The sequence below is a fragment of the Cicer arietinum genome, chromosome 5, assembly GCF_000331145.2.
Source record: "Cicer arietinum cultivar CDC Frontier isolate Library 1 chromosome 5, Cicar.CDCFrontier_v2.0, whole genome shotgun sequence".
Classification (NCBI taxonomy): Eukaryota; Viridiplantae; Streptophyta; class Magnoliopsida; order Fabales; family Fabaceae; genus Cicer; species Cicer arietinum.
This window is the reverse complement of record NC_021164.2, coordinates 66521249-66546135: the sequence shown is the minus strand read 5'-3', so window position 1 is coordinate 66546135 and position 24887 is coordinate 66521249. Positions and strand designations below refer to the sequence as shown.

Genomic DNA, 24887 nt, shown 5'->3' with positions numbered 1-24887 from the left:
ATTGAAAAATTATAATACATTAGTTATAATTTCCTCTTCCTTTGACAAATAGTAGAAAAAATAAGTATTTATCATTGATCAATTAATTGAAAGACATAAGTCAATTAATTAAAAGAAATATGTATTTGATTATTAATGTCTAACTTATATATTGATAAAAGTATTAAAAAATTTATAATACGTTAATTATAATTTATTTTACAAACTATATACAAGAGAAAAATTTATCAGTAATCATAAATATAAAAATTTAGAATTCACAAGTTATAATTTACTACACAAACATACTAGAGACATTTATAAATTATATGATAACTTTAAACTTTAATATTCAATTTAATCTAAATTATTATTATTATATTATTCCACCATTAGAATTATTTCTAAAAATTAATATTTATTTATATAAAATCAAACTATTCAATTTATGTAGGACGATTTAAACTCGTGCGAATGCATGAACATTTTTTCTAGTTCAAAGAAGTTTTGGTTCTTTTCATGAACACATGTGTTGAAGCGGCATGAGATATAGACTAGTTGACTCTTAACTTCCTATAAGAAGTTAAATCAATTAATATTAATTTATAATTTGACCCCAATAGAATTATATATTCCATATTGACCTTACCATCTACTCCATATATTTGATAGAGAAATGTTATTTAAACACAACTTTAAAAACAAATACAAACACATATATTGTATATGTATACATACTTAAGTATATATACATACTTAAGGGACATTTTAGTCATTTTAATAAAAAAAAAATTCATTTATCAGAAACCCTTTCATTTTGTTCTCCATCTTCTTCTCCACTGAGAGTCTGAAATCTTCGTCCTATTCTTTTCCTCTCCATCTTCTTCTATTCATTTCTCCATCTTTCTCGTTGTCGCTCGCGAGAGGTTGCATCCGATTTCTGCCGTTTGCTCACTCCCTGCATCCGTTTGTTCGCTCGTTTTCGTTGCTCTCTCGCTTGTTGGGTATTTTCATTGTAAGTTTACTTCTCTATATCATTAGGATTTTTAGTTATTGATTTATGGTTTCCATTTTTGCTTCTTCGTTTAGGATTTTTGATTTTTAGGGTTTATATTTTTGGCTTCTTCGTTTTTATTTTTAGTTATTGATTTAGGGTTTCTATTTTTGCTTCTTCGTTTAGGATTTCTATTTTTGGCTTCTTCGTTTCTATTTTTAGTTTTTGATTTTTAGAGTTTCTATTTTTGCTTCTTCAATGCATGAATCCGATCATGAATTTGATGTATGAATATTAAATTTTTTTGTCAATCAAATATTTATGATATGCAATTAGACTTGTTAATAACATACTATTTGTTAACAGGTGAGGTGAGAGTTAGTACCCCTTTTGAGAATGTTGGGGATGAAGTCGCATGTGAGCCTAACGTGAACAGTTCAGCAAAAGCAACGTCAAACATAATTATGAGAATGAAAGATAAACCAAAGAAGCGAGTTAAAAGTGTAGTCAACCAAAGTCCGTTTGTGAATCCAGATGAAAAGAAGAAAAAGAAAAAAATAAGTGTGTTATGAGCATATTTTGAGTTCGTGGGAGGTTCTCTATAGCGATGTAGTTGGTGGCGTTTCAACTACACTTTTTGTTTGTATTTTTCCTTCTTTATACTTTTATGAACAAATATAAATGAACTTTATTTATTTCTTTCTTTTATGAACAAATATGTATGAACAAAAATGTATGAAATTTTGAGTTTATTTCTTTCTCCTTTTTATGAACTTTCTGTTCAAATCCATTAACCAAGTTGTGCAAGGAATTAATCATATTGTTTTAAGTCATTAACGAGGTTTATATCTTGTTTAATTAGAATGTCAAGTTGTCGCGGCCTAAAATTTCGAGTTTTCATCGAATTCAATGGAGTCGCCACCAAAGTTTATTTTAAAATAGGAAAAATATTGGGAAACCCTTAAAAATATAAAAAATGGTCTTTGAAACCAGATTTTGAGTTCGGGAGTCGATTATGCGCAAGGAAGGTATTAGCACCCTACGACATCCACTAAAAAACGGTTACCTATAATTAATTGTGCAAAATTATATCAACTTAACTATATTTATTTCTCTTTATTATTAAATATGAATATAAATTGTTTTTTATAATGTGATTTTTTTGAGATAAAAGTGTGTTAAAAAAGAGTGGAAAAAAAGAAAGTTTTTATTAGTGTGCTTGACAAGAGTGTGATCTTGCTCCTACGTATCTCCCGGTGCGATGGAGAAATCAAAGCTACGTAGTTCTTGGTAGAAAATGTGAATGCGTTGATTGCTTTTAAATAAATTGTATTTTGTTACTTAAAAAAGTTAATTTTGACGAACATAAAAAAACTTGTTTGATTTGAATAATTATTTTAAAATGAGTTTTAAAACGATCGAGTTTAAAACTAAATAGCATAAACCAAAAAAACTACTATAACTTAACATAAATGATATTTATCACCTTTTAATTATGTCCATCATTAAAATAGAATTATTATAATTAAAAGAAATAAATACTGAAAATAGAGAAACTAAAAAAAGGTTGATCCACCACACAAGTATATTATTAAATCAATCCATAGTCACTAGAATGGGATGGAATACAACTAACAAACAGTTGGCGTGAGTGAAATATGTACAGCGTATCAGCCTAACAGGGTAAACAAGGATTCAAAATACAACAGCAGAAACAGATTTAGTACAATTTTATCCTCAATTTTATCCTCTGATCTTTTTTTTCTCCCCTTATTCAATTTTTGTTTCAATATATAGACCAAAACGAGGAAGGGTTGTATCCATCGTATAAATTAATTTCTGGATTTTAAACTGGTTTGGCAACTCCATCAGGCAATCTGGTACCATTTAAGGGGTGGTTGTTGTTCTGGATTTTACACTGCTATGGGTTGTTGTTCTGGATTTTACACTGGTGTGGGTTGTTGTTATGGATTTTACACTGCTTTAACTCTATGTGGAGACGCAACCTCATATGGAGACGCACTGTACACGTCAAAGCTAGCACACGGCAAAGCAGAGAAATACGGCAAAACAGAGAAACAAGGACTCTTTTGTTTTAAGTTTATTTCTTTTTTGGTTAGTTTTATTTATTTATTTATATTAAAATGTAATATAAATCTACTACAATTTTTTTATAATTTTTAGACAAACATATTTTTATTTAAATTATTTTTATTTAAATTATTTTTATTTTATAGGACAAAATTGAGGTACTACACAAGTTTTCAGTTCGAATTCATTAACCATGTTTCTTAGGGCCATTAACCAGATTTATATTTTGTATGATAAGAATGACCATTATGTTTAAATTCATTAACCAAATTGTGCAAGGAATTAACCATATTGTTTTAAGTCATTAACTAAATTTATATCTTGTTTGATAGAATGTCCATGTTTTTAGTTCAATTTCATTAACCAAGTTGTTCACAACATTAACCATGTTTCTTAAAGCCATTAACCAGATGTATATTTTGTCTGATAAGAATGACCAATATTCATTAACCAATATTGTTTATATTATTAACCAAAAGCAGAAAAATCAGGTATGAATCCAGAAAACGTGTATGAATCCAAAAAAAATAAAAGTTCACATCTAAGCAAAACGATGTATTAAGTTACTTTGCAAGTGATAAGATAAATTTGTTCAAGTTACTTCATAAAGTTTTTGACTAAAATCAGTAAATAAAAGAAAAAATGAAGAATTATGGAAGAAAGGGAACATGAATGTGTTTATTTTTGTAGAGGAATATAAAAAAAGAAATATTGAAAAAAGAGAGACAAAAAAAGAAAAGTAAAACAAAGAGGGAAAGTAAAAAAAGAGGAAAAATTTAATGATGAGAGAGATTGTGTGGAAGCTACAAGTATTTGTGTTTGTATTTGTGTTTAATATTGTGTTCAAATATCATTGCTCTTGAATCTATAATTAATTAAGACTTAACAATTGGGAAAAAAATCATTTGGGATATAGTAAATGATGAGCTAGACCGACAAATCACATTTAGTCATGTGCCTGACTATATAAATAATTATATGTAAAGCTAATTTTTTTTAATAATTGAGTGACACCGTAAATTAACTCCTCATATTATTTATTATAAATTTTTAAAATATTAATTGAATTAATTTAATTAATACATAAAACAATGATAAGTTTTAATCTAATTATGTATAGAAACAATATTTATAGAACAAGAGAATCACATATTTGGTCTCATCTATCTTACATTGTTTGTCATTTTGACAATTTTACATAAATTAAGAAATGTAGTTAATATTGTACGAAAAAGAGAAATTATAAGTTACATTATAAAAATGCATCCATTAATCATGTGAAAAAGATAAATTAAAATAATTAAAAAAAGGTAGATTAATAAATAATAAGGGACAAAATAAAAAAATAAGTATTTGTGATTCACTAATATTGTAAAATGACATATAATTTAAATTAAATATGTTTTATTAAAATGATATATAGTTTATGACGGAGAGAGTAATATACAATTATTATGAAACACGGATTCATGACTGGAAGTAAAATACCACACCAAATTAAAATTTTAATGATTATATTAACATTAATATCAAATTACTAGTCAAGGTCACTATGTAAATATTAAAAAATGTATGGCCAAATATATACCCTTCATTGCAATTATATTATTTTAACAAGGATAATGTGTAAATAACACTAAAAAGGGTAAGTTAAGTTTCCAATCTTTCATCTTATCCATTCCTATTATTCAATATTATATCAATGGCTCACGATGTTATTAGTGTTTGATGGACAAGTTTATTACTTGTCCATGTTAACCTTTGCCTGGGAGGTATGTTTCTTTTTTTGCATTTTTCTATTTTGTTACTTTTTTCTTTTCACTCTACTTTTGTTTTCCAAAAGTGAGACTGAGTGCTTTGCTTTTGTGTACGTAGTTTCTACGTTGATAGCAAAAAGCTTATGCAACGGGTTGTTAAATTATTCAAATTGCTTCTTTTGGTTAATATCTCATAAATAGAGGCATTTCTCATTGTTTTATAGATTATTGGTAAACTAAGATAACCGTGCATAAGAAAATTATGACACCTACAACTTCTTCATGACTAAGCTAAGGTTTTGATAAAGATTCTTGGATAGACAATTTGATAAATAATAATAAAAAAAAACACATGACATTAATATATCAAGAAGCGATCACTCTTTTTCCACACGGACTTTTATTTGAATCTAAAAGTATAATAAAGTTTATAATATAATGGCTTTAATTCGAGACTAAAGTATAAAGAATAATAGCCGTTGCAATATGAAGCATGACCTTTGTGACATTGGATTCTAAATGTTTGCAGCGTTTCAAAATTGTGTCACAATCTCATGGTTTTTGTTCAATCAGACTTGGGAGTCGGTAGCTGCTTTCACATTCCTTAATTAATCATTACAGACTTCCCATTAGCTGTCATTTCATATGCCAATCCCTTATAAACCATGTAGTCAAATGTCAACTCAATATACACCACATTGAACCAATACCTTCAAATTAATTTTGGTTATTAAATGTGTAATTTGTTTTATGTCACAAAAAGTATCTGATAAGAATATTTTGTTAGTAATTTTAGTTTTTAAATGTTTTTTTTTTAGTTTAATATGCAAATGTGCATTTAATTAGTTAACGACTATAGTAACAATGTCTGAACACGTTTAGAAAATAAAATTAATGTTTTAAGACCCATTAATTTGAGGGTGCCCAAAAAAGGCTCTTTTTCACTTCTAAAGCTGGTTGCACTACCTTTTTTCCATTTCTCTTTATGAATCTGTTAAAAGGACTTCATAAGTTGGCAGTGTTGAGTAAAAAAGTTGTTCAGAGAGCAGCATTATCTATAGATCAATAGACAGCAAATAAAGAATCTTTTGTGTTTTGCATGAAAGTTCCTTGCAATTTCTTCTTTCTGGACTTCCCTCTCTTTATTTTCAATATAAATTCATCTCCATCAATCATCAATCATCATTCCCATACTGTTTGACACTCATCAAACTCAAGAACTTCTCACCCTTGCCAAATTGTCTATTTTTATTTTATTTCAATTAAGTATAAACTATTTGTGAATCAAAATATACATAGAAATGGGAGTTGGAGGCACTCTTGAGTACTTGTCTGATCTAATGGGAAGTGGCCATCATCACCAACACAAGATCAAGAGGAAGAAGCAATTACAAACCGTAGAGTTGAAGGTGAGAATGGATTGTGATGGTTGTGAACTTAAAGTCAAGAAAGCCCTCTCTTCACTAAATGGTAAGTTACATTTTCTCGCTATTTACATTCTGGCAGGTTTGAACTAAAGATTAAGTAAGTTGAACGAGTTAAAAGAACAATGTTAAAAAATACAGACATAATTTGTCTATAAAAAAATAATTTTCCTACATTTAACTTTCTTGTAGTATACACATTACAAGAATTTTGTGATTTTGCTAGTGCCAAAAGTACAAGGAAATGCTAAAAAGCTTTGGGAATGAAAAGTTCTAGGAATGACCCTAGCTATTTCATCTTATTCTTGTAGTGATATATTAATGTTGGTGGTGATGCAGGAGTAAAATCAGTGGAGATAAACAGGAAACAACAAAAAGTGACAGTAATGGGGTATGTGGAAGCAAATAAGGTACTAAAGAAAGCAAAATCAACAGGGAAGAAAGCAGAGATTTGGCCTTATGTGCCATACAACATGGTGACTCATCCATATGCTGTTCCTGCTTATGACAAGAAGGCTCCTCCTGGATATGTGAGGAGATTGGAGACAACAGGAACTGTTATAACATATGAAGATTCACACATCACCACTTTGTTCAGTGATGAAAACCCAAATGCATGCTCCATTATGTAGATAATAAGGAAAATATCAAAAGGGAAAAATGTGTTTTTTTAGCACAGTAATGTAGATTTTCTGCTTTAAAGTTAAGTAGGTTTTGTTGTCAAATAAAATGTAGCATATTCTTTTGTATTACTTTATTGTTTCTATTTGAAAGTATTTATTTCTCTTTAGCGTGGAAAATTCAGAGGATGTGAAAAGATGTTACTGCCATCATGGTTTTGCCAATGTTCATATTTGATAAGTTTTGTTCTTTGACTTTTTTTTGTTCTTATCTAAGTTGTATTGATTAATCTCCAAGAATTAAGTTAGTGAGACTTGTTGATGTTGGGGAGTTTTGGATTAGAGGCTGCCAATTTTATTTCATTCGAGTCAAAATGAATTCAACAATAGTTGGGATTTAAAAAAAAATAAAATGACAACTATTTTTCGATATTAAACTATTTGGGAAGTAGTCAAGTAGTCAACCGAGTGAGTGTGTTGGGTCGGTCAAGGTAATGAAGATTTCTCACATCTTTAACGCCTGATAGTTGTATTATACAATGTGACTTACGTCCATATAATTTATTATTTTTAATGATTGTTTGTTAGAGGAAATTATCTAATGGGAATCACATACGCCAAAATGAGTTAGACTAAATTTTGCCTAAGAGATAAAAAAAAACGCAAGTCTAAGACATATCAACCCATATGTAAGAAAAAAAAAGGAAATAGATAAGGACAAATCATACACAATATCTCAAATGTTATCTTCAAGAAAAAACCCTACTAACCCTTTGTTGAAATGATTACCTAGACTTGTTTTTTCAAACTAACTACTATCAAATAATCACAAGGCAAGTATGAACAACATAATTGATTCCTAATGTATGAGCAACATAATTCAATTTTATGATCACTTTATAGATGTAAAATAAAAAATCCCAACCTCATCGATGAGTGATAAACCTTTGTGTCAAATGGTTTGATTCTTCACAAACTCACCTTTGTTTTCTCACACATATACCCAGGGGCGAAGCTTATTTGTGAATGAGGGACTCCAAATATTTTTATAGGTAAAATAATTAAAATACTTTTATTGAAATTAGAAAATAACAACCATACCTAAAATCCTAAAATCTATATCTTCTCAAATCTCTCTCACTCTCTTGACATAATCGCCTCTCCGGAATCGCTGTCGTCTTTGTTCATACTCTTCGTGACAATATCGTCTTTGTTGTCATCGTATTCGTCTCTATCTCTCAATTCGCCACCGCTCACTCCATCCCCCTCCTTGGCCTACTCTCGTGTGCACAATCTTTACGACTCCGCCACTTCAATCATCTGTTGGCCCAGTGCCCCAAATCACAATATTTTGGTCACCACTAATGCGAGCCACTTATTTGTGATAATCTCTTTTGAGTTTGATACTCCATTCGAGTCTCTGATTTGTGATCTTTGCATTATTTTGACTGTGATTGAACCTTTGATTTGTTATTGTGAATAGTGAATACCTGATTTGTGATCTTTGCATTACTTTGACTGTGACTGACTGTGATTTGTTGATAATAAATTTTTATTTATGACTGCGACTCTAATTTGTGTCTCCCTTTGTTTTTGCATTATTTTGACTGTGATTGAATATCTAATTTGTTGATTCATTTAAATTTTTTATTTGTATTAGAGAACTTTCTAAGAATGAAGAGTAGTAAAATAATTGATTCTTTTTTCGAGAGGAAAATTTGTGAGAGTGAAAGAAATGAAAAAATTATAACTTCTACATCTGAAACTATCTATGAGAATCCAATAATTGAAGAAAATGATAATATTTTCAAGGTTTCGAGAGTTCTCGAAGATGACTTTGCCAAATGTTTATAATGTGACCTCGTAAAACGCCTTCAAATTTGACAATTTCTATCAAATCAATTGAATGCAATACGAAGAATTTATATAAAATTTGGTCCTTATCAAATAAATTTAGAACAAATATCATTTGTCTGACAACGAGGTTCATCCAAGACAGTTTCAATACGATTGGTTTAACATCTTTTCTTTATGGTTATAATATCCACCTTCTAAAGATGCTGGATATTGCTTACCATACTCCATTTAGAAAAAGACCAAGTGGATGTCCCGGATCAGATGTCTTCCTTCGTACTAGTTTTTGAGGTTGGAAGAAAGTTAAAAATTGAAAAAGTTGTGTCGGAAATTGCTCACATTAAATTGAAGAGCTCTTCAATTGATAAAACCCTTGGATCTTACAATGATGAAGTTGCAAAAGTTGTGTCGGAAAATGCTCACATCAAATTCAAAAAGAGCTCTTTCATATTCTTTTTAGTAGGGTGAGAAAACATATGTGTGAACAAATTGATGATTTTAAATTTTGTATCGTTGTAGACAAAGTTCGTGATGAATCAAAAAATGAACAAATGTATCTTGTGTTAAGATTTATTGACAGTTTGTTTAATACAAAAACGATTTTTTGTGTTGGAACATCTTAAAGACACTACAATTTTAACTATAAAAGAAGAAGAATGTGATATATCACTCGACATAATCTTAATGTTTCTAACATTTATGGTTAATGGTATGACGATGCTAGTAATATGATAGGAGAATAAAACGGTTTACAAGTATTATTTACGAAAGATTGTTTAGGATGTGGGAGATCTTCAATTTCAATGACGTTTCTGTCATTTTATAAGTTTAAGAAAGAAAATTGATCCTTTACAATTGATAGGATGCAATCTGTGATTGACCAAAGTCGAAACATGGCATGGGGTTGTATAGAAAAAGGGAGGGTGCAAATAGCAACTCATAAAAAGGATCTAACCGTTTTGTAAATTTGATATTAGGGCCCAAAGATAAGTCCCAATTCAGTACAGAACCATTAACCAACAACCATCGAATCCAACACCAAACTCCGATCATCAATTCCGTTTAACTCCTCCGGCCACCTTCCCACCGCATCTCCCATTCCAATCCGAACAATGGAATCGGATTCTCCAAGATCCGAATCCCAATCGGACCCTCTCCGAAACACACTGGACGAACTTTGCCACGAACTTAACTCCCTCCAAGACCTAGCCAACCGCGGCGCGTGGCGTTCCATCATCGACAAAGTTGCACGCGCCAGAGCCCTCTCTCTTCTCCAAAAACCTCACGATCACCTCACCTACCTCACCTTCAACACCCTCGCATTCACAAAACTACGTCGTTTCAACGAAGCTTCCGCTGAACTCGATTCCGTCGAAGATCTCGATAGTTCTCACTACAGATACGAAACCTACCCCAAAATTTACCCTAATCGTGTCGGATCAATGGTTCCTTTTTCTCTCCGATGGCTCCATGCGTTAATTCCAATCAAGTTAGGTCAACGCCAACAAGGAATCGATCGATTATACTCTCTTCTCGATTTTGTGCGTGAGAAGATTAAGGACAAGGAAAACGGTAATTTCGCCGTTTCGCTTCGTGTGTGGAGAAAAAGAGAGGTTTTTGTTGTGAACTGTATAATTGGTCATCATTTGAGTCACAAAGAGTTTGGTGTGTGTTTGAGTTTGATGAAAAACTTACTTTCTCGTGATTCTTTTGATCCTTTTTTGATTTCGCAACTTGGGTACATTCAATTGCAAACTGGCGACTTGGAAGGTGCGAAAGCTTCGTTTTTGAAAGCTGAAGTGGAAGGGAAGAGCAATGGGTCATTGAGTGAGGTTGAGTTTAAGAATTTAGTTAACCGAAACAAGGCTTTGGTATATATGGTTGGGAAGGATTATGTATCTGCTGTGAGGGAATATGACGAGTGCATTGAGAGGGATCATAGTGATATAGTGGCTTTTAATAATAAGGCTCTTTGTTTGATGTATTTGAGGGATTTGTCTGATTCTATCAAGGTGTTGGAAAATGCTCTTGAAAGGGTTCCTACTGTTGCTCTTAATGAGACTCTTGTTGTTAATTTGTGTAGTATGTATGAGTTGGCTTATGTTAATCACTCTGATATTAAGAGAACACTTAGTAGTTGGATTGCTCGTGTTGCTCCTGATGACTTTGATGCAACATGTACTCGTACATGAGAGTGAGGTAGTTTCTGTTTCTTTCTTTTTGGTTTCATGCAACTCGCATGCTTGTAATGTATGGTGATTTTGTGTTTTGTTGAATTTGTAGGATACTAATTTTCATAAGCTAGTTCAATAAACTATAAGCTCAAAGTTCACTTTTCTTTTGATTTTTGTATCACTAATGTAGCCTATCTCTGTGTGTGTGTGTCTTATTGATGGAATAAGATGGTCATACTTCATTGCATCCCCTTGTTCATGCTCGCACAATTGCACAATGTTAGGTTTGTTTCACTTGATTGCTTGATTTCTGAGGGGTGCAAAGCATCTGAATTAAATCTTATTTTATCATCACAACATAAAATTTGTCAACATCAAAGTTAGTGTCGGCGAACTATTTACAGGTGGAATTAAGCAGAGTGTTATTCAAATTTCAAGCAATGCTTGCAGTTTGTTCTCCAGGAAATGATGTTATAGACTTATAGTTGTACTCTATGATAGGCATTCAGATTTCTCATATAATTACTCCACACCGTGCATTTGTTTCGATTAATAAAATTGCATCTTTTGTAGTTTCAGAAAACATGACAGGTAGATGTTTTTCCTTTTGCAAGTGGAAGTGGGGATTTCGTTTACCATGTGCACTGAATGTTTCAGGTCATATTTCCGTCTTCATTCTATGTGAGTTACCCGTAAATGGCAACATTGGCTGATGCAAGACCTGTGATTCTTCCATCCCACATATCTGATAATTTTCTTTTGGATCCCAAACTTCTTGAATCCAACCTTACCGAAAGATCAATACTACTTATACTCCGTTTGCCATGTAACCCAACATGATTTGTCTACCCTGAGAAATACTTTAAGAAATAGCACAAATCGTAGCAAAGCACCCCAGGCTTCTGATACAAACATACATCCATGATTGTCATGAATGTGTTCTCCTAAGTGATAATTTCCTTTGAAGATCTCTATGGATGCTTTTTACAGGTTATCTCTGTTGAAATCTGCGAACATATGACCTATGAACCAACCACTTATACAATTACAAGCTTTTCTTCTTTACCAGATGGGACAGAACTCTAACTGTTAATGGATTTCATGAAGTTAGTTAATTTGTAATGGTATCTTCTGTTACTTATAGAATGGAAATTTTAAGTTTCAATTAGTAATTACTGTAATTTTCTTTTTTGGGTAGTTTTGAAGTGTTTGTGTTGCACTGTTATTTATCCCATTTTTTATTTTCAACTCGATCCAAATTCTGTATTAATTCGTTTTAAATCGTGTTGCTGTAAACATTTGCAAGGACTGGTTGACAAGTTGGGTCTGTTGGGTCTTTTGCCGGTCTAGAACATTTTGTTGCAGTATGTGGGAAGATTCGAAGTTCTATATTCTATATTTTGCACTGCTACTTTTTTGTCAACAATGCAGACTCCAATTGATAAAACACGAGTTTGGGCCTAAGCCCAACAACTAAGTTGAACAGGAAAGTTAGAGAAGAATCGATTATTGAGTGCTCTTTTTTATCGCCACTGTGTTTCCAAAAAATCACAGCCCGTCGAAAAGTATGCAATTGGACGGTAAAAAACTGTTTTTATTTAGAAGTATACATGTACAGAGTAAAAATTGGATTTTTTAAATGTGTACTTTCAAAGTGAATTTTGGGATGGGGAAAATATGTTTTCTTTAACAAAAAATGTAAGGCTGAAGCATTTTATATAAAACCTATTAACTTACTTAATTATGGAAGGCTCAGCCTTACAAAAGTGTCTATTAGGCTTGGCAAGCTGACACACAGACATATCTCACATATAGTAGGGTTATGTTCAATTGGCACTATGTTGTCAAGCATTAATTATGACACTTCAGATAATTATTTAGCATCGTATTATGAAATTTAACGTAGATAATTATTTAGCATCGTATTATAAAATTTAACGTTTGATTGAATATCATTATCACATAGATTATGTATACAAAGGAAACATCAAGAACTTTTCAAAATGTAAATGAGAAGTGTTTCAAATCCTAATAGAACATTTATTAAGAGATTTAGATTAAATGATGCAGTCACATACATCTCCGTCTGAGATGTATGCTAACAACCACATGAACATTTTTTTTTAATGGAGTCTACGGAAGTTATAAACAACTTTATGTGTATATTTTGAGACTTAAAAACCTATGCGAGATTGAGTCTTAATTTAAAAGGTAACCAATGTAATTTTACCTTTTTTCTTATTATTTAATTGAAATTCTCTCCCCTTAAATTGTTCAATAATTTAATCCAAATACTTTCTAAAGTTAAATAAATTTTTAATCTCTATTTTGTTTTTTAACTCCTCTAAATTTTTTATTCAAACAATTGTACTTTAAATATTTTTCATCAATAAAATTAGTGTCTGCTTTTAAATCAATCATGTATATTGTATGAATTTTAAATAATTTTTTCATACATATTTAAAACATTATAAGAATCTTTTTCTAAAAATATTATAATTATTTAACAAAGGGTAAATTAAATATAAATTTTTAAGTTAGAAAATAAAAATTACCAAATAATTTTAACTTTATTTCTATAACTCTTATTTTTAAATTTAAAGTAGTTTTTTAATTAGAAAAAAGTTTGGCCAAATGGTTGGTGTGTTTAGACCATAATATCAAATAGATTTTTAAATTTCATCATATCTTTAAAAAGAATAGAGCAAACCTTAAAAGTAGTAGATTTATGATAAGTAATAGATCAAATGTAGACTCCATATTTTAAAGTATATAAGATTTAGGCTTTATAAAGTTTGCAAGATAATGAGAAAGAATATTTGTATTTTTTATCACACGAGAGTAACAAAATAGGAAGAGAATGATTTAATGACCCCACGATAATCAGTAGTAACTAAATAAAGATAAGAGTTATTTGTAGAATGACTAGACAATGTTCTAATCATGTTCAACGAGTGTCTGTTAACCGCTGTGTCTAAAACCTAAGTCAAGAGCAAACAATAAAACTAATCTAAATCACACAACTTTTGTCATTTATCAGGACACGGTAAATCATCAAATTTCTAAGCATCGACATTGAGAACTTCTCCATTAAAATATTTAATAATGACACCAATGTTCCAAGAGTCATGCTTCAGATCTACAACATCTTTATTAAAATTGAAATAGTCGTGAGACCTAAGATCAATTAGTTGGTGTATTTAATTGTTGGACGAGTATAATTGCTCCATGAGTATTGATCATACTTTATACTCTTCAATGATTTTTCATATCTTATGGATGAGCTCATTAGTTTAAGTAATTTTATCTTCGACATTAAAGATAAGAGAATCTTATCTATACATAATTTTTTTTAACAATTATTTAAACTCTAAGAAACGACATATGTTCAGAAAAGAAAGAAAAGTTTTTCAACAGAAAAAAAAATATTATCATTAAAAAGATAATAAATTCAATTTCGTAACTATCATTCAAATTATATTTGTAGGACCATTTGATTTAAAATATTTATTGTGAATTTAAATTCAAATGTGAATTATACACCAACCAATTAAATATTTATTGTGAATTATTTGGATGTGAATTTAAATTTAATTGGTTGGTGTAATAAATTCAATTTGTAGGACCTTCATTCAAATGTGAATTTAAATTTAAAATACTTATTTTTCTCCATATTTATTTATTATGTGTGAAAGTCTGATTGTTAATCTTACATATCAAGATTTAATTTTAACTCCACCAAAAAGTATAACTAAACATGCCATTGGACAATGTACCAAAAGTACTTACCATTTTCCAATTATAAAAAAGAGTACTTTCCAACTGCTTTTAGCACGCTATATCAATTTGGTTAATTTATTCTTAAGCACATACATGGAAAGAAACTTAATTAGCATACATCTACAATTAGAATTTATTAATTCAGTGTCCCATTTCGTGCATAACGTAATTTGGGACTGGAAATTCAACACACAAGCAAATAAGCTTTTTTTTTACACACACATGAATAATTAAGCTAGTAGCCATCCATATCCACACAATACAACTTATTTAGAACTGATTATTCTTGCAGCCGGCAACAGCTTCTTCAACAGTCAGATAGACTCTGCCACCTATTTTGCTCACAAAGTTTGACACCTTTAGCTTGTGAATCACTTGCCACCTCGGATTCGCAATGGCTAACTGATCAAGAAAGTAATAAAAAGGCACTTGTCAAAGTTAAGGATTGTAAGATATGCAACTCTCAGCATCTAATCTTAAATATAAACAAAAGTTAAAATATAATTGACATAAATTTAGCCAACTACAATTTGACTTTTATTTACATTTAATACCAACAAAAATGAACAGTTACCTGCTTCCCATGTGAAGACAAACACTTGTACAGTTCCTCCAGGGAAGCAATTCCTGAGGTGTCAATGTTCACTAAATCTGTAATAACAATAGAATATATAAGCATGCATATTAATCAATTGCATTAGAAAAAACTATCAGAACAGAACAAAAAAAAAAAAAGAAAACAACTTTCAGAGGATTTGTCAACTACACCCACTTAATTTTTAGAAGGATTAAGTTAATAAGTTATTTTCAATCATTAGATCACTAAATTCAATTAAGTAACGGTGCGTTAAATTCTCTTGGTTAATTTATTTTTCTCTTTCCTCTGTTTTTTCTTACAAATGATTCAATATACAAATTATAAAAATCTTACTCGAGGTGTCAAGAATCACAAGTTGATAAAGAGTGCTTTTTGAATTTCCCTTGTCGTCTTCTGATCCATCATCCCGAGTGACCCATTTGATGATTCTTGAAACGAAAATTGAAAATCATTAGGCTATGCAAATCATAGTTTTCATATTGATCACAATTATTTCTTAGATAGTTAATGATCTGTCCCACAACTATATAGCAAATACCTTTCTCTAACGAAACTGGCATTTGCAAAGCAAAGCAATGGAGATTTGATACGCAATATCATGACCCCAGGAATCTGAATTGCCATAGGATACTGATAGACATCGCAGAACAGATCAGTTCCAGGAAGTTTTCCTAGAGTTTCTGTGCCTGGTCGAATTGATATCAGAATTATCTTTGCAAACGATATTACCACCTGCCAATTATCAGATTAATCCAAGTTTTAATTAGTGCATATCCTTGATAATATATATGTTAATTAGTGCATCATTGATAATATTATGTTCCCTAATTAGTAAATGAATAATTAGTGCATCATTGATATATGTTCCTTTGGCATATCTTTTTGACAAATGTGGAGGGTGTTTCTGCTAGAAATCAGTGTTAAATTTGTCAATGAATAACTAATTGTATATAATATAACGTTAATTTATTATATCTACTCATTTTTTAATTGATGTAAATCAACAACTTAAGCTTTGAGATGTATTTTTAAGATGTATTTAACAAATTTATAGTTGTAATTTGCTAATTTACGCCAACTAAAAAATGAGTTGATGTAAGTTAGAAAATCCATGTAGGATTTGTTAACTTGCACTCACTAACTTTTTAGTGGGTGTAAATTAACAAACTGCGCTTTAAAATATAAATAACAAATTTGTAGTTATAATTTACAATGTAGGCCAATTAAAAAATAGAGGGCGTATATTAGCAAACCCCAATTTATAATTTTCAAAAGAGAAAGCTACTACTCTATTCCATTATTATTTCCAACAAAGATACTAGTTGACCTGACACCATAAAGTGTTGGCAATTTATTGTTACTTTAAAGCTTTTTGTTTATATATATCAACCATGTGATTGGAACCTTAGGAATATCATTCTAAAACAGATAATTCACTAAGTGGCTTAGTTTTCAAGATTAATGTGTCCCAACTAGATAGTGGGGATTCACATCCATTCTGCATCACACTTGGTGCCAAATATGTTGTTCCCGTAATGTAGTGGGGAATAAACGTATTATAATAATACTATATATGGAAAAGTTAAGATTTGGGCCCATGCCATCACCAATTCATATGAATAACTTAACAAGAATTTCTTAGTTTGCCTATATGAAAATAGAGAAATTATACGATGGACTGTTGCAGAACGGTACTTAAAATAAGTCACTTGAAACTTTAACGATGATGTCGATACTCTATATGTTAACAATTCTCCTCGTCTAAACAGCTGAAATATTGACCTGATTGGTGTCGGTTCGATGAGTTCAGTTTTAAAACACAATTTCATTTTCTTTTATTTTTATCAAACTGACATATATCGAGTCATTGTATAAGTAGAAAAAATCAAGATGATTGTTAAATTTTACTTCTGAGAAGTATGGTATCTTCACTAGAAATTTGAGTGACTTTTAAGTTTCGTTTGCAAGTTTAGAGGGGAAGGGAGGACTTTGAGGGTTTGAGTTCTCTCAATATCGAATTTCATTTGTTTTTTCTGCTGTTACCATCTTCACTATTAAAACACTCCATCTCCTTTTTTTATATTTTTTATTATAGTATAAAAACTCTATCTTCTATTTTTTGAAGGCTTAGATTAAACTGGAGGAAAGTCTCAAGGGAGAGAATCTACCGTCGGGAGTTTGGGGAAGAGAAATGGAGAGAAATATTTCACCTTATTTGAAAGAATAATTTTGTAGAGAATGATAAGATAATGCTTATGATTCATATATTTTTAATGTTTAGAGTATTATAATATTATTGAAACAATTTCAAGAATTTATGTAAGCTATCCAAAACCCTCTAAAATTCTCCTTCAGTGCATTTTTTGAGTTCCCCAAAATTAGAGGATTTTGTTTTACGAAGAAAAATAAACACCCCAAAGCTCTTCCTTCCCAAAGTTCATCCTTTCTTTAATTTCCTCGTTCCTTTTTCCCAAAGCCTTCTCCTCTCCTCCCCTCCTAAATTTGCAAACATAGTCTGAAGCACTGACCTACTGTGTCCGCTATGAAAATATACTCTTAAATAGTATAACTAGGATGCAACTTGCAAGCCAACAGATATCCACTCGTAGTGTCATTATCTTCATGAGTAGACTGATGCAGACAGACAGTATGGTCTTTCATAATTGTTCCACAGTGAATCCAAATTCGGTAGTACTTTGACTACTAGGAATTTAAAAGTATCATTTATCTTTAATCTATTATTTCTTGTGAAGCGAACATTTGAAATGCAAGTGAGTGATGCAAAAGATGCAAGGGTTGATTCTTCAAGAATCTACAGCAAAAAAAATTAATAATTGAGAAGTTTTTATTTATTTATAGAAAGTAAATAGTATAGTGGTGCTTAAAGGTAGAATCAGATATATGTTGATTCTCCTAAAACAGCACTCTCTGTCTCATAATAAGTGCAAATATTTGAAATTTTGTTCAATATAAATGTCATTTTTTAGTGTAATATTAATTATTTTTATTTTTATTGTATCTTCTAATTAACATTATATACATCACTTATTTCTCTTAATGGTATAGTAATCTGATGAGATGTCTTCAAACTTGCTAATTATCTAATTTTGATGTAATAATATTGAAGTAACTTTTGTAATCTTAATTAATGTTTTGATTATAAAAAAATTAGGAATGTATATATGTAAAGCTCATCTATATATCTTTTGGGTGCGAAACTTAATGATAAGAGTAAGAGTAAGAGTAAGAGTTTGACATGTAATTTTAAGGAATAGAGTTTCAATCCCTAGGGACGGTTATAAAATTTTCATTAACTATCGGTCACTTTAATTAATAATAACATTTCCCTTTCACAATTTTTTTTAAAAAGCTCATCTACACATATGAATAGTTGCATATAGTGAAGTCATGTAAGAAGATATGATTGAGAAGTGTGAATGATTACCGCCACTAGAAGACCAATCTCCACAGAAGCAAACAGAACCCCAAAGAAGGCTCCAGCACAAGCAAGAAAGTCTAGCTTATCAACCTTCCAAATTTTATAAGCTTCATTTATGTCAATGAGTCCTGGTAGAGCAGAGAGGATCACAGAAGCAATAATAGCAATTGGGGTGTAATACAAGAGTTTTGTCAAAAACTGCAGTGAAATCAACACTGTAACTGCCATCACAATGTTTGATACTAAACTTTCACACCCAGCCGCATAATTAACAGCGGTGCGAGAGAACGAACCTGCCACAATATACTTGACAAGTTAATTTATTAAATTTAGTAATCAAACAAGAATAGCATCAGTTTCACACAAAATAACAAGAACAGCACAAAAGATAACAAGACTACCATGAAAAATAATGATCTTGTATGGCCTGCAATCACGCAACGCAATAATAACATCACCAATGTGGATCATCGGATCAACATTGATTGGCTCATAATTTGACAATGTAATATGTATTTTATACTTGATTTACCAAAGTCGGACTATAAGTCATCTAATCTTAATTTAAGCGTTTAAATTGTGATTTTGTACAATATGTGATTCTCTAATACAAGAGAATATTAATATATAATGGCTAAAATGAGTTATTAAATAGAGTGGAGTAAGTTGATCCCCAACATTTTATTACTTTATAGGATAGAGAATCACATGCATAAGCACTTTCATCACCGGATATAATAATTTTACCTACTCAAAAAGTTTCTTAATTTATTATTGTTCCCAATAATAAGAGGTCAAAAGAGGACAACGTCATGGATTCAGTTCAATTTTTTAATGCTACTGGAATATATTTTTTCTTGTTCTTAGGTTTGGTATATTTTTTTTATGTCTTGTGCTTTCTTTGATGGAACTTGTCTCGTGCTTGCCAAAAGCAAAAAGCTGGGGATAAAAAATACTTGACAGTTGACAGATACAAAAAATTAAACAGTAAAGTTTAATATGCATAGGTATCTCATCCCAATTAGTGATAAGATATTAACAATCTTTCACTCTTAAATATCTCTATTGTCTTTTGTAGACAAATGAATTGGTAACATTCTCGAATATGCAATAAGAATGCACGTAGCATTTGGAATTAAGAAAAAAAATCCTTCAGAATTTGGTTATTTTAATCTGTACTATTAATTAGTTTAGAATTAAAAAACTGTACCAGTTGCAACATAGCAGGAGGTGAGAGATCCTATGATGTTTGTGAAGCCTATTGACATCATCTCCTTATTTCCATCAAGTTGGTATCCTTTAATAGATGCAAAAGATCGTCCAACAGCAATAGATTCCTATAATAACGGTGGTAATTAAGGCACCAAATGAATTAATCAAGAGAAAAATGATATGCATCATCTGTGTAAAACAATTTTACACCGACATCCAAATAATTCTTTAAGGTTTAATGGACATGCACCATCAGAGTGTAAGCAGGTTTACACCGAAAACCATCGCGATTAATTGAGTGTAAAGTTATTTTATGATGACAATTACAATCGTGTGTAGTGAGATGATAAAATCAATGATTCTTATTAACTGTCCGTTTAAAAGTGATTTACACGGACAATGTATAATCCTTTTTCCCTAATTATTATTAGATATCAGTATAAAACTAATTTACACATGTTCATTAAACTCATTAATTAGAAACATAATTTGTTAATTAATTACTCACAGTAAGAGCAACAACAGCAACAATAAGTCCAATTTTGGCAACATCTGCAACATGGGGATTGTTAAAATCTAACTGATGAATGGAACTTGGATTGAGTCCTCCTTTGACGTGTTTCACAATTTTAACTCCATATTTATCGGCTCGAGTTAGATAAACAACCAGGGTTGAGAGTATAACAGATACAAGTGGAGAAATCGATGCAAACCAGAAGAAATTCTTCTTCCTTTTACCCTGCAAAATATGCAATGTAATAATGAACAGGATCAATTTGAGGGAATTTAATTCAAATTAACAAAAAACCTAGCTAGAGGATGTTCAGCGATGATACTCACCAGAAATCTAGTCGTTAGGATGAATGCCAAGAACGAGCCTCCCAGGATAAAATTACGAGGGTTCCACTGTAATTATGGGATAAAATTAATATTATGAAATGTGTGTAATGAAGTTTCACTACAATGGAGGTGCATTGCATACCCTAATGCAACAACAAAGTTTAATTTTTGAGAAAATAAATTCTTTCAATAAAAAAGAAAAAATGTAGTTGTTATTTTTAAAAGTGAAATGTTTTTTAAACACATCTTACAAGTTCCAACTTCCAACAACCGACTAAAAACTACGGTTTATATACGTTTTATTTTTTAAATATTATTTTATCTCTCATAAACAGTTTTTTTTATTTGGATCATTTAGTCCATATTAAAAATATAGTTGGATAAATTCGGTCCAACATACTACGGACAAGTTCAGTCCAACTTAAAATATATAATTTTTTTATAAAATATTATTATAAGCAAATTTGGGACGAGTCAAATAATAGTTTTTTTTATTGACTTTAAAGGTTTAGGGTTTAAAAAATTATCATTTTGAATTGATTTTGAAAAATAAAAGTAATAGGTTAATCAAACTTTAAAAAGAAAAGAAAAAATAAATTACTAAAAACATAAAAAATATATTTATTATACTAAAAGTCAAGAATAACATAATGTTTTTGTGGTGCTTCGGCCATCAAGTCAATTCACCACCTTCGTTGGTCTAACTTGGTTTGTAATTGTCGTCTATCAATCAATATCAATCTCGATTTCGACTCCACCTTTTTATTTTGAAAACTAAACGCGACCAAATTCTATGTGGTGGTGATATTATATATTATAATTTTATTTTATTATCCCTCGTGCGATAAGTGATTGATGATGTTTTTCTATTTTAATTAAAAAAAAATATATCGAGAAAAAATGGGATGGGTCGGACCGTTGACTTGCCTAGCGCATAACAGTGCAAATTAGTCTTGATAAAACATAATCTCATAATAAAAGTGTGTCAGACTGAATTAACTCATTCATGTTTACGGACCCTTTGGACCAGAGCAAATCAGACTCAGCTGATCCATTTAACAACTCTAGATCTAATATCTCTATTTTGTGCCCACTAATCTAATATCTCCATTTGTGTCCACGTAACATTTCTCTTTTAAAAAAACTTTTATAAAATAGATTTATATAACAATATGCGTAAAACCGTCGATACATATCTATTAAACTCAATTTTTATACACTATGAATATAAAAAGTTTAGAAGAATATTAACATGTGTTTTTTGTCTTGGTTAAGTGTTAACCAATAAAAAAGGTAGTACTACCATATAGCACTGTGTTATACTTATAATATTGTCATTGCTTCAATTGTATTTTGAAGATAAAATTTATTTTAGAAATTCCTTAACTTATTTTTAAGGACATTCTTATACAAGATCTAAAAATTTATATTGTCAATAAATTACAACTATTTATATAAATAATTTAAAAATAATTTTAATTAAATTTAAATATTCGCATTAATTTAACGATTGCGAGATTGACTCATAACGTAAGAATCTTTATAATGAACAAATATAAAAATTTAATTTGCAATAAAATCAAATATATACCTTTAAAGAAGGGTAAAGGTAGGTGAGAAATCTTTATTTATTTTTAACCAAAACAATAAACTCTTTGTGAATATAAAAAAAATTAAGAAATATGAATTAAATCCGTAACAAAATCAAACACGTACCTTTAAAAAAAAGTTAGTTTGCATATTATTTGTATATAAAAAAAGTATTTTTCTAGAGAGTATATATAAAAGTTAGTACAATAGTAATATTTTGTAGTTTTGCGAGGATACAAATGATTATTTTGTTTATATTCTATTTATAGACAAAATGAAGAAAAAGTAAACAGATAGGGAAAGTAGTGTACATACTGGGTTATGAAGTGCTTCCCAAACAGCTTTGATGACAGAGATTATGTCGGTTTTGGTGGTAAAATGAGTGATTCCAAACAGTCCCTTCAACTGTTGAAGCCCAATCACAATGGCAGCTCCTGCTACAAATCCAACAATTGAAGCATGGGACAGAAAATCCACAAGGAACCCCAACCTGTTGTTTTATTCATTGTCAAACAAAACAAAAGGAAAAAGATACTATAAAATAGTGAAAGTAAAAAACAAAAGCTTATAGTATATAGATATGTATATATATATATATTTTACCTGAAGAGTCCAAATGCAGTTTGAAAGATACCAGCAAAGAGAGTAGCAAGAAAAATAAGCTTTGTATAACCAATTGGATCAGTAAAAGGGTCTATTAATTTCTGAACCATTGAGGATAACAACAATGAAACAACTGCCACAGGACCAATTGCTATCTCTCTTGAAGTTCCCATTACAGCATAGATAAGCGGTGGTACCACACTAGTATCTATTTCATTTCATTCCACATAGTTTCAATTTTAAATAATTAATAATCCTCAGAAAAATAGAAAAGAAAAAGAATAACACATAAATACAAAAAGTAGCTTACATAGTCCATATTGAGGAGCAAGGTTTGCCAAGGTTGCATACCCTATGCTCTGCAATTAAACATCAAACCAATTAGTTAGTTACTATATATATGTATGTTCTATCTAAAATGCTTAAAACACCAAGCAAAATGATTAATGTTGTTCCAAGATATAATTATAATAAAAATATTTAACTATAATTATAATTATTTTTAAAGTCACGCCATTCAATCTGATTAATTTACTTCAAAAACATTTTAAAGTAAATGATAACTACCAACTAAATTAAAATTACCTGGGGAATACAGAGACTAGCAATAGTGAGGCCAGCAAGAAAATCATTCCTAAATTTAGCAACAGTGTAGTTTCTGCCCCAAACAAAAATAGGAAAAACAACCTGCAAACCCGAAAGTAGTAGTGTGCCACAAGATTGATCACTAAATGAGGAAATTTTCTCTCGAAAATTCGAGAATGATTTCCTCATAGAATCTACAACGACACGGCAAGGACTTGGAGGATCAGGAGCATTAAGAACCCACTGAGACCTTACAACATCCTTGTCATTCTTCTCAATGTCCACCTGCAAATTCTCAAATTTGCAGGTATCGACTACTGATGAAGAAGACATATTGAAGTGTTTGGGTGAACTCTGTCACGTGAAAATTAATTAACCTTATTACACTCTCATGAAACTTACCTGTGATAGAGCTTGGTGTTGAAGTTGAAGGACTAGATGTTTGAAATAAGGTTTATATAGAGCAAAAAAAGGCTTGCTTTCGCAATGCAGAATAAATTAAATATATTAAATAGTACTCACAGCAGAATCTTGGTAAGGATTTTACACTTTTGCACTATTTAATGATTTTGTTCTCAATAATTTTATTTTAAAAGTCTACCGTTGTTCTTTTTTATTGAAAATTATTATAACCAACATTATGTTGGTGAGAGTAAAATTAGACTTCAACTCTTAAGTCATGTTTGATTTTTGTAAATAGAAAAATCGCTGTCTTTTACACTCTTTGGTAGAGATTATTAGGGATGAAGTTGGTAGATATTTTACACATGCAATATGGTTAAAAAAAATTGAAATAATAATAAGAATCAAAATTTTAGTTTTTAAAAAATTAAGATACAATTAAACATATTTCTCCTTTGTACTTGTACAATCTAAATATGTCTATATTTATTGTTTCTTGATATTTGTACAATTGTAAAAATAGTATATATTAGGGACAAATGGAATATCATTAGCATTCCCAAAAGACAAAGGAGAGTTTTATTCCGTCAACACCCACTCATTCGAATTAAGAAATAGAAGTAAAATAATTAGTCATTTTTTTAAAAATTATGTATAATTTTTGACAAAATAATTAAGTATATTGGTTTTTAAGATAAAATATTTTTTATTGACTAATAGTTAGTGATTGAAATATAAATAAATAGGAGTATTATATTATTATAAGAAGTAATTAATACTTCATTCTATTAAAAGAGTAATTAATTCCTCTTTCATATTTTAAGATTTTAAATAAAAAATAATATAAATACAACTAACAAAATTAATTATATGAGATGAATGGAGTACTCCCTGTAGAGTCGAACTTAAGCAAAAAAACAAGTCATGTTTTCTGGAGTTATATAA

At 30.1% G+C, this 24887-nt stretch overlaps 3 protein-coding genes across 6 annotated transcripts; 2 read left to right on the top strand and 1 right to left on the bottom strand.

The window, feature by feature from the left end:
- The first annotated feature begins 5837 nt into the window (after positions 1-5837).
- On the top strand, positions 5838-7120 carry LOC101500664 (heavy metal-associated isoprenylated plant protein 23-like). Its single transcript, XM_004502390.4, has 2 exons — positions 5838-6291; positions 6585-7120. The coding sequence occupies exons 1-2, from the start codon at positions 6123-6125 to the stop codon at positions 6875-6877; spliced, it is 462 nt and encodes a 153-aa protein (XP_004502447.1). The 5' UTR covers positions 5838-6122; the 3' UTR covers positions 6878-7120.
- A 2465-nt stretch (positions 7121-9585) lies between these two features.
- LOC101499901 (uncharacterized) lies at positions 9586-12289 on the top strand. Of its 3 annotated transcripts, none has more exons than XM_004502387.4 (2): positions 9586-10918; positions 11473-12289. In XM_004502387.4, the coding sequence occupies exon 1, from the start codon at positions 9832-9834 to the stop codon at positions 10909-10911; it is 1080 nt and encodes a 359-aa protein (XP_004502444.1). In that variant the 5' UTR covers positions 9586-9831; the 3' UTR covers positions 10912-10918; positions 11473-12289. The 3 variants fall into 3 exon arrangements, with proteins under 3 accessions (XP_004502444.1, XP_004502445.1, XP_004502446.1); XM_004502388.4 differs by having other exon boundaries at positions 11467-12289; XM_004502389.4 differs by having other exon boundaries at positions 9588-10918; positions 11551-12289.
- Positions 12290-14763: 2474 nt separating this feature from the next.
- On the bottom strand, positions 14764-24009 carry LOC101499393 (sulfate transporter 2.1-like). Of its 2 annotated transcripts, XM_004502385.4 has the most exons (12): positions 23541-23995; positions 23266-23314; positions 22956-23163; positions 22668-22842; positions 20763-20828; positions 20431-20661; positions 19921-20047; positions 18717-19003; positions 15810-16003; positions 15605-15699; positions 15248-15324; positions 14764-15075 (listed from the first exon to the last, which is right to left on the bottom strand). In XM_004502385.4, the coding sequence occupies exons 1-12, from the start codon at positions 23871-23873 to the stop codon at positions 14944-14946; spliced, it is 1974 nt and encodes a 657-aa protein (XP_004502442.1). In that variant the 5' UTR covers positions 23874-23995; the 3' UTR covers positions 14764-14943. The 2 variants fall into 2 exon arrangements, with proteins under 2 accessions (XP_004502442.1, XP_004502443.1); XM_004502386.4 differs by lacking the exons at positions 14764-15075; positions 15248-15324; positions 15605-15699; positions 15810-16003 and adding an exon at positions 17514-18083 and having other exon boundaries at positions 23541-24009.
- Between the last annotated feature and the right edge of the window lie 878 nt (positions 24010-24887).

Excerpts from the sequence above, each read along its gene's own strand:
- LOC101499393 (XM_004502385.4), bottom strand. The coding sequence starts at position 23,873 with ATGTCTTCTTCATCAGTAGTCGATACCTGCAAATTTGAGAATTTGCAG. Across the intron at positions 20,829-22,667 it reads GGGAAGCACTTCATAACCCA|TGGAACCCTCGTAATTTTAT; the intron begins GTATGTACACTA and ends CCATAATTACAG. Across the intron at positions 20,048-20,430 it reads TTGCTGTTGTTGCTCTTACT|GAATCTATTGCTGTTGGACG; the intron begins GTGAGTAATTAA and ends CCGTTATTATAG.
- LOC101499901 (XM_004502387.4), top strand. The coding sequence starts at position 9,832 with ATGGAATCGGATTCTCCAAGATCCGAATCCCAATCGGACCCTCTCCGA.
- LOC101500664 (XM_004502390.4), top strand. The coding sequence starts at position 6,123 with ATGGGAGTTGGAGGCACTCTTGAGTACTTGTCTGATCTAATGGGAAGT. Across the intron at positions 6,292-6,584 it reads AGCCCTCTCTTCACTAAATG|GAGTAAAATCAGTGGAGATA; the intron begins GTAAGTTACATT and ends GTGGTGATGCAG.